Raw genomic sequence first — 10000 nt, forward strand, 5'->3', positions numbered from 1 at the left:
TTCCAATCCGTGGGCCAGCGACGATCCGTCCTTCTGGGACCTGGAGGCCAGGTACATTAGAGACCCCCATCCCCATCACACACCCCACACACACACCTTATTTTGGAGCCATTTCCTGTCTCTGCAGCCAATTTTTCAACTTGGCCCCAAATAAATTACAATGTGAGAAATGGGTTTTCCAGTCATTCAGACGCGGTGCCAGTGTAAAGACCCTGGTGAGTGTGTGTGTGTGTGTGTGTGTGTGTGTTTGTTAAAGACCCCAGAGGAGCTTCAAATGGGCCCTGTTCCTGTTAAAAATGCATGATTCTGGGAGGGGGCCCTGCACGTCCTGCCGAGCAGCAGTCTGGTGAACCATATCTGCTCCGCCGAAATTAGCAAGAAATTAATCTCCATAGAAATATAATTAGGGTGTCTAATGTAGCTAAATAATGTATTCAAATTGATTAATTGCTTGTCGTGAGGAAGGTTTTCTGGTTGGTAATGAAATTAGAGCATTGCTGCTTGCTCGGTGGGCAGTCTGCAATACTGGGCACAAGTGTTGGACTTCGACATTGTGTTTACTTTGCTACTACTTTGCTATGATATAAATAGGTGTGTGGTGATGTGATAATTGTTAGCCCTCTTTTAATCATCAAGACTCTTTCTGGCTCCCCATTTTCCCATTCTACAACCTCTCAATTCTCATTTTTCTTCCCTCATGGCAAAGAATGTGGCAGTTAAAGGCTCTCACTTTTTTCGAGCCTGGCTGTCTCTCTCTCTCTCTCTCTTCCTCCTGGTCGCATAGGGAGCCAGAGAAAATGGGGTTTCTCTCTGGACGAGGCCCTGAAGGATCCGGCAGGCCGTGACCAGTTCCTCCGATTCCTCGAGTCAGAGTTCAGCTCGGAAAATCTGCTGTAAGTCACACACACACACACACATCCCTCTCTCCCTAAACACTCTCTCTATCTCCTCGGTCACTCTCATCCATCCTCCACTCTTCCCCTGTCTATCCCTCTTTTTCCCAAAAAACTATTTATTGATTCATTCACCCTGCCCCTTTTCCCACACTCTCCTCTGTCTCTTCTGCTCTTTCTTCTCTGTCTGACCTCTCCTCTCTTCTCCTGACCTCTCCTCTCCTCTCCTCTCCTGACCTCTCCTCTCTTCTGCTCTCCTCTCCTCTCCTGACCTCTCCTCTCTTCTCCTGACCTCTCCTCTCTTCTCCTGACCTCTCTTCTTCTCTCCTGACCTCTCCTCTCTTCTGCTCTCCTCCCTTCTCCTCTCCTGACCTCTCCTCTCTTCTCCTGACCTCTCCCTCTTCTCCTGTCCCTTCCCATGGCCCATATACACTAATCCACGTACAGTATTCTCTCTTTAAAACATTCATCTCCTCTATCTTTTCACACTCTATCTCTACCTCCATTTACTCTCAATATCTCTACTTCTCACTCTCTTTTATCCCTTCATCCCTTTTCTCTCTTTATTAACCACATTGACCATATGGACCCATACTAAGACCAGTCATCTCTCTTTTCTCTCCCTCCCCAACTCCACTCTCTATCCACTCATTCTCTCCCTTCTCAACTCTATCTATCCGTTCTTCACTTCTCTACCTTCCAACTCTATCTATCTGTTCTTCACTTCTCTACCTCCTCAACTCTCTATCTGTTCTTCACTTCTCTACCTCCCAACTCTATCTATCTGTTCTTCACTTCTCTACCTCCTCAACTCTATCTATTTGTTCTTCACTTCTCTACCTCCTCAACTCTATCTATTTGTTCTTCACTTCTCTACCTCCTCAACTCTATCTATTTGTTCTTCACTTTTCTCCCTCCGCCACTGTCTCCGTCTGTTGACCTGCGTGGTGCGTATGCTGGGTGTCCATCTCGGGCCGAATCCCCTGGCGGCAGCAGCGATGCGCTCACAGCTCAGCTCAGATAACAGAGGCCAGACAAACACACACACACACACACATTGGACCAGTCCAGCACCACAGCAAGTGTCAGGAGCCAGAGAAAATAAACCACTGGGTGAGTGTGAGTGAGTGTGTGTGTGTGTGTGTGTGTGTGTGAAAGATTGAGAGGGAGAGCCTGGGTGTGAGTTTCTGTGAGGGTTTGTGGGATTGTGTGAATGTGTTTGTGTGTGTGAGAGAGGTTCTGTGTATGAGTGTGTGTGTGTGTGTTTGAGTGAGGACAGAGACTTCCCCCCCCTGCGGCTCGCGGACAGCGGGACACCAGGCGCCCCCGGAGTAGCTGGAGATAGCGCAGAGGTCAGTGCGGCCCCCAGAGCTAATGGCACCAGATAACCAAACACTTATCTCCGTCCACCCCCCCTCCCTCTCTCAGACACTCCAGCTATCTCCATTCCCTTTGGCCACCACCGGCCCCACGGTCTGATTGCTTTTTATGGGGAGGGACGGCGCGCTGCCTCGACGAGAGGCTCTTGTTTTGGACGTGAAGCCCGGCGCAAGTCACGTCGCGTCCGGTCCTCTCGGCCGCCCCGAGGCCTCTTACGGGGTCCCCTCGCGTAGGCGTCGCAGATGCGTCCACTTCTCCCCCAGTGCAGAGATCAATATAGATACCATGAAGTAATACAATGGAGTGTGTGTGTGTGTGTGTGTGTGTGAGTGAGTGAGTGTGTGTGTGTATGGGGGGTGGGGTGCGACCAGTGAGTGCTTTGTTTTTCTGTTAAGCATGAGGATCAATAATGGGGCGAGAGTGTGCTGAGCTGTGCAGCCACTTAGCCGTAAGAGACCCTTCACAGCGGCTGGGGAGCGTGTGTGTGTGTGTGTGTGGGGGGGGGGGGGGGGGCATGAGTGTGCTGGAGATGGGAGTAATGGGTAAAATGTAGGTTTGCTAGTCAAAGCATGGCTACTCCCAAGGGCTGGGTGCTGGTGCGGGCTGGCTGTGATGAGGAGTGCATTGTTCAGTGCAAGGCGCCTCAGGCCCTTCTCCGTCTGCAGTGGCAGACTCGCGGGACACAACCATTTTGTTTTGAGCATGCAAAGAGGGTTGTTGTAGCAGAAATAAAATAAAAAATAGTCCACTTGACGCATTCGCTGATAATGGGGCCATCTTCCATCCCACGGTGCTTGGGTGGAGAGCGCCAGTTTTTCAGGCACTTCCTGGGATGGCATGTCCTAAGGCGTTTGAGCGGTCTTTCACAACCTTGTTAGACTAGCATATCTCAAATATAATATAAATATAACAAAGTTGGGGAGGGGGCGGGTGGTTATATTAGGTTGCCTACACTCCAAAATATAGTGGAGAGAGCATTGTATGTATTCATAATTGCTAATTAGATTCGCTGTGGTGTGCCACATGTCCAAATGTAACGCATGCTGGCTCACGGATGAGCTACATAAGGGAGTTCCACGCCAGAATGAGTAAATAAAGAATATTTATTAAAGTAATATATGAAAAAGTCAGTGTAGTGAATAAAAGCAAGGTGTAGTGCGAGTATATGTCTAGGGATGTGTTCAAACAAAACAAAAAGACGACGGTCGAGAGGAGAGGAAGCCCATCTGCTCTTGGAACCCAGGACTTCAAATACAGGTGCTCATCAGGGCAATACCAAACACCTGCACATCTCGGGCAACCTGCTTCACATAGAGACAGACAAACATGAGCGCAAGTGGGCGGGGCCAGTGGAGACCTGGCAGGGTCGTAACACAAATCGAATGGTCGCCCTAACCAAGTCCCTACCCACACCCTCTCTTCCCCTCCTTCTCCCTCTTCTCATTCAGGTTCTGGCTGGCTGTGCAGGATCTGAAGCGGCGCCCCCTACAGGAAGTTGCCAGCCGAGCTCAGGACATCTGGCAGGAGTTTCTGGCCGAGGGCGCCCCGCGCTCCATCAACCTAGACTCCCACAGCTATGAGCGCACCAGCCAGAACCTCAAGGACCCGGGCCGCTACAGCTTCGAGGACGCCCAGGTAACCTCACCTGCCTGTAGTGACGTACAGTAACTTTAGAGGGGCAGGATGTCTTCCTCTCCCTCTTCCTCATTTTGTTCTCCCACTCCTTCTTGTGCCCTTCTCCTACTTGCCTGTTGGATGATGGATGAGAGGTCAAGGGTTGCAATCTTGTTCAGTCTGAGACAAATGGCTTCTGTGGCACTTTCGGAGGGCTGCTTGCGCAGGTCTGGAGAGTCCACAAAATAATGGGATTTTGACTTACTGTTTTTTCAGACCTTTCCTCAGTAATATACCTACATATAAAGTCAACAACGCACGCACAGACAATATCCAAAGGTCAAATTCCCAATAAAAAAAAAAAATACACGCTCATAAAAACTACAAATAGAAAAAAAATAATTAATTAGAAAAAGTCTGTCGTTTTTATTTGGGGAAAGAACAAGCACATTGTCCCGTTCCTTTCTCTTCTTGTTCCTACTGGGGCTCCTGGGGAAGGTTGTTCTGCAGGAAATTGCCTGGCAGCCTCTCTGGGAATAACAGCAAAGAGTTCAACAAAAAAAGAGTGTCTCGGCCCCCCCAAGGCACCCCTTCCTCCCAGCGTCTCAGTATATTTAGTCCCCACCATTGCTTTTGTGTGCGAGAGAAACTTGTCTTAATGAGCCACGACAGGAGAAGCGATGCAAATGAATCCTCCTACCCGGACTGAAGAGTTGTCGTTGGCTAGATCGGAATAGCCTTGTGTTGGCACACAAGTGTTTCTGTAAACCACCAACAGGAAGCAAAAACTAAAGACTGCTGAAGAATTGACATTATGTTTGTGTGGAAAACGATACTCGTCGCAACTAAACTCAGATCCATCTTGCAGACAGGCACAGAGCCATTGTACATAAATTCACTTTCAAGACAGCCACCCAGTGATGTTATTTCCTTTCCAAAGTCCCCGATCTCATGCCTTGGTGGTATCTCTCTTCTCTTTTCAGGATCACATCTATAAGCTGATGAAGAGTGACAGCTATGCGCGTTTCCTGAGGTCCAACGCCTACCAGGATCTCCTGCTGGCCAGAAAGAAGGTGCCGGCATAACACACTCTCCATCTATTCTCCCAAACCCAAATCCCAGCACTGCAGCCCTGCAGGCAGAGATTTATTCTCTCAGACTCAGTTCCGCAGTCAAAGGCAATTTTGCAAAAAGTTTTCTGTGAAGTGGTGACCTTTAGTATGTTCTGGCTGTAAAGAGCTGCAGTGTTTCCCATACATTGACTTATTTGGCGGCCCACCACAATATCAACACTGACCACCACACAATGATTTTCCATGTTGTACTATTTAAATTGGATGGAATTAGTTTATAGTAGAGCTATGTGCACCTTTGCACAGCCTCTTCTTGTATCTCAACAACCTACTTGCACGTTTAAAGAAAACATTAACAATCCTGCAGTTGTTGGCATAAAAGTCGACTGGCTAAATTGTGCTTAAACCTGCATCATAACCACGCTGCGCTAATTTGTAAACCTACCACCACAAATAGAATTCAATTCTGTGGGAAACACTGAACTGGAGTGGCTGATATACTATAATAGCCGTAAAAGGTCTCTCCATTTAGGAAGTGCAATGACCTTTATTTCTTTCACCTGCTCTGCGTGGAGTTATATACCTCTGCCCAGATCCGCTGTAGTCGATGCTCCTTCTTGTACATCTGAGGTGAACTTGAGAATGAGCCGAGAGCGCAAAAAAAATTGATCAGATGTCAGATCAGACTTTTCCTCGCACTTAAAATAAAATCACAGTCAAACATTCAACTGAAGATTTCAAGAGATGAATGCATGGCTGAAATATTTATCATTCCCTCTCGTTGTGTGTGTAACTCCGGAGTAAAAACAAAAGGGTATATAGACCCTAGGTTTGAATTTCCCTTGGGGATCAATAAAGTATCTACAGTATCTATCTATCTATCTAGGTTGTTTTTACTCCAGAGTTACGGTTTAGTGCCAAAATAACCATCATTTCACCTAACGTATCAAACTGTGTTTTTTTCTTGTTTTGCACAACCCATCTGAACCAAAAGCTGGAGACTGAACAGGGGCGACGGACATCGCTGGAGAAGTTCACTCGCAGCGTGGTGAGTGTTGATTCATTCAGCTGCCGAATGGCATCACACACAGCATTAGGAACAGTGGAATGGACAATGCTACGGATGTTCAGTATCAAAGCCAGTATGGGAAGTATGCAAATTATCGGAGAAATGCAGCGATTTTTCACACAGATCTCTGTTTCTCGAGGTCACCGAGTACCGTCAGTAAAAAAAAAAAAAAAAAACGAAAACAATCGGTTATACCTAGCTCGAGTTGCTGCAGCCAACAGCTACCGTAGAGCTGTTGCCAGGCAGTTACAGTGCTACACTCTGGGGGCAGTTACAGTGCTACACTCTGGGGGCATGTTCATGGGGCAGTTACAGTGCTACACTCTGCCCCATGTTTATGTTCATGGGGGCATCCATAATGTATTTTGTTCTACACTGATGGTATCATAACTATTAAATAGATTATATGGGTATAATATGCATTTATGCTCTTACTGAGATCCATAGCAACAAGTGCCTACTTCCAGTCCTATGATGCAACAGAAATTGAACAAAGACCTAAATGTGCTTAAGTAGACACTGCAGTCTCCTCTGTGTCTCATTTCGGTTTTTACCCAGGGCAAGTCTCTGACGGGGAAGAGGCTCACCAGCCTCATGCAGTCCTCTTGACCGGGGGCTGTCATGGACTGACCATGCCAGAAGACGTCACACTCAGCCACTGCCCTGCAAGAGATGCCAAAGCCACTAGGTTGCCCCAAAGGGGGTGGATGAGCTGGTGGTGACGGGGCAAGAAGGTGACCACTGCCACAATCAACCCAACGTCTCCTTTTTACCCCCCTTATGCCATCCCATACCAGTCCACCTTCTGTTTACAGTGATGCTCCAGTTTCCAATAAGCACAGTGCAATAAGTCTTCAACAAAACAACTGAAGTCACTCGTCAGTCAGGCCTCCAGGCCAACTCAGACCTCTCTCACGCACACACACACACACACACACACACACACACACATCCTTCATGAAGAGTGCATAGCCAAAACATTTTCTTTTTCCACCACTTCAACAGATGAAGTCATATTCATAACAGTCAGATTATGGACTGGCAATTTTAACCTTTTTTGGAAGGAGGGTTACACAAAGTGTGACGTTTTGGCTGAGGAGTAGGACCATGTGCCCCATGGCTTCAAAGCATTCCAAATGAGTGTGCCAAGGACCAGCGTTGCGTCGGTGTTGCATCGAGCCAAGACCAACGGACATTAGTGTTTGGGGTCCATATAACGAAGACTAAGTAACCAAGAATGATTTCTTTTTTAATCGCATTCAGATTTTTCTTAACCATGAGTCTCCAGGCAGCCAATACATGGCCAATGTAAGCCTATTAGAAAAGTGTTTCTCAGTAGGTTAATAGGAAACAGCTCTGGAAATAACTGCATGTGTTCTTCATGGGTCAAATGTATGTTCATGGGTGTTCAAATATTTTGGACAGACGGTCAACAAGGTTGGAACACTTTTTGTGTGGTTTTGAACCAATTAATGCTTTAGCCCTGATAGTCCAAGCTACAGGTGGATCCATCTAATTGTCTGATGACCTCAATTATACTGCCTGATTCAAAGCACAATGTCTCAACCAGGTTGTCACATAAAGACCGGTGAGGCGTACATGTACAACATAAATGTATGTAACCTATTTTACTCAAGGTCTGTCAAACCATCTCCTAGAGACCATGTATTGATGGCTTCATCAAACTATATCAAGCAGGGGCCTTGGTAACAGGTCTACGTTGTCTTGCCTGCTTCTTTCTTTCTGTTCATAGAGTTGTAAATAGATTCTGAATGTAAAATAAAGCATAATTCTAATCACAGTGTTTAGATTTTATAAACAAAGGTTATCCTAGCCTGATGGAAACTGAGGGATAAGACTGTTCCAAGCGAGTTGGCCATGACCTAGTGTTTCCCATACATTGACTTATTTGTGGCGGTCCACCACAATATCAACATTGACCACCACACAATGATTTTCCAGATTGTACTAAATTGTGCTTAAATCTGGTTAGCATCATAACCACGCTGTGCTAATTTGTTAAAAACTGTTGTATTCAAGTTAATTCTGCAAACCAACCACCACAAATGGAATTCAATTCTGTGGGAAACACTGTGTGGGCTGGAGAAATTCAACCGTAGACTGAACCTTTCTATGAAAAGGACACACAGGCCTCAGCTGACTCTCGTCTAAAAATCTGTTCAGGCTACTCAGAAGTGAGAGTAGGAAAGATGGCACTCTGTGCCCGATTAGCCTACAGCCGAGAGACCGAGGACCTTCAGTTGCCACTAAAGGTGAAGAGATTATTTGCTAAAGGTGACTCACCTGGCAGCGTCATTGACTTCGTGGTTTTTACGAATGATCACAACGGACACATGGGTACACGAGTGATTACCGTCCACCTGCTGTGTGCTGACATGTCATGTCATCTGCAAGTTCGTGCGCAGCAGTGGGAGCATCGATTCTAAACCAAATGTTTGTGGTTGACTACTGCTCTCTGGTGGCGAAGAGCTGTTACTGCCATCAGCATCTCTGAACGTGCTGTGTGTCACGACACTGAATGGACAGACTGTTCCAAAGCCTTTTGATGTTAAACCTTTCATTAGAAATGTATTTAAAGGCACTGTGCTAAACTGCATTGTATATCGTTGTAACATGTATTGGAAAAAATAACTGGTTGGTTTGCAAGAGGACTCTGAGGAATGATTGTTGAAAAACATGTATACCGGGCACACAAGCCTACAGCATTGTATGCTGTATAGAGCAATGAAGGTACAGTAGGCTAGATGCTCTAATGTAGAGGCACACGTGCTATGAAGGGCACACAACTATGCATGGGGTTATATCTAAAGAATTTTAATGCTTCTAGTTTTTCAGTCTTGGAAAAAAGTGAAGGGTAAATGAAAAGACTACACCACCAAATAAACATACAGACTGCTGTCAAATGATCCATTGTTGATTTTCTTCAATGTAAAATAGCCGAAGACCTGCTCATACAATGTAATACATGTAATTCTTCTTTTTAGCCAGTCAGCCAGATTTCACTAACAGACTGCATGTGACCGCATGAGGTAAATGCACAGGAACAGCATATTACGGGTCAATTTTTTTTAACAGGCCTCAAATTCCACATTTGTCTCACAGCTGAGACATTTTTTCATTGTAAAATATCCTTATAAGACCCAGCTCATCATTCTTTTTAGTTTAGACTTTAGTTCAGACAGCCAAATTTCACTTAAAAAGCCTGCATGCCACTGCACAGAGTAAATGTATTTCCAGACAGGAACAGCATAGCAGGTTGATTTTGTTAAGCAAGGCCCCAAATTCCACATTTGTCTCACAACTGACATTGTGATATTGAGATTGTAAGATATATATATATATATATTACAGTACATTTCTGTTGGCTTACAATACATTTTTATTTCACAAAATCAGAACACTAAAACAGTCATGGAAATGAATAAAAAAAAACATTAAACAAACAACAGAAGTATGACATGGAATATTTATATTTAACCCCCATGCAGTTGGGGAGTCCACTGGTGTTACTCTCCTACCCCTCACTGCAGATCACACAGACGCAAAGACTTGATCTCATCATAAAACAGAATATGCCCCTATCTGGTCATGGCATAGCAACAGTGAACCTAAGCTGGTGAGTGAGCAGAGGAGGGGACACGTGAGGGTTTCATGAAGCCACAGGTGGCGTGCAGCGCAAAGCTGGCACTGATCGGACCATGGTGGCGTGCAGCGCAAAGCTGGCACTGATCGGACCATGGTGGCGTGCAGCGCAAAGCTGGCACTGATCGGACCCCAGTCGGGCAGACCTGCAGGGGAGCCCTCTACTCTGCCCCACCTTATTCCCTGGGGGGGGGAGGGGGGGGGGGCAGCATGAAGTACGAGCGTACTGGGCCAACGTCTGCTTTTATCATTCCTTCTTCTCTTCACTTCCTTCCCTCTTTTTTCCATTCCCTTCATTCCTCCTCCCA

The 10000-nt window shown here is 46.1% G+C and overlaps 1 protein-coding gene across 1 annotated transcript in view; it reads left to right on the forward strand.

The window, feature by feature from the left end:
• Window positions 1–8956, forward strand: part of LOC125299849 (regulator of G-protein signaling 6-like) — an 88137-nt gene extending 79181 nt beyond the window's left edge. The window contains exons 13-18 of the mRNA XM_048251330.1: window positions 1–51; window positions 789–893; window positions 3722–3908; window positions 4871–4960; window positions 5955–6008; window positions 6588–8956. The exon at window positions 1–51 is cut by the window's left edge and continues 60 nt beyond it. Of these exons, the coding sequence (XP_048107287.1) occupies window positions 1–51; window positions 789–893; window positions 3722–3908; window positions 4871–4960; window positions 5955–6008; window positions 6588–6638 (538 nt within the window). The 3' untranslated portion in view covers window positions 6639–8956. The remainder of the gene's footprint in view (window positions 52–788; window positions 894–3721; window positions 3909–4870; window positions 4961–5954; window positions 6009–6587) is intronic.
• Window positions 8957–10000: the final 1044 nt, after the last annotated feature.

The sequence above is a fragment of the Alosa alosa genome, chromosome 8 (assembly GCF_017589495.1).
Source record: "Alosa alosa isolate M-15738 ecotype Scorff River chromosome 8, AALO_Geno_1.1, whole genome shotgun sequence".
Taxonomy (NCBI): Eukaryota; Metazoa; Chordata; class Actinopteri; order Clupeiformes; family Clupeidae; genus Alosa; species Alosa alosa.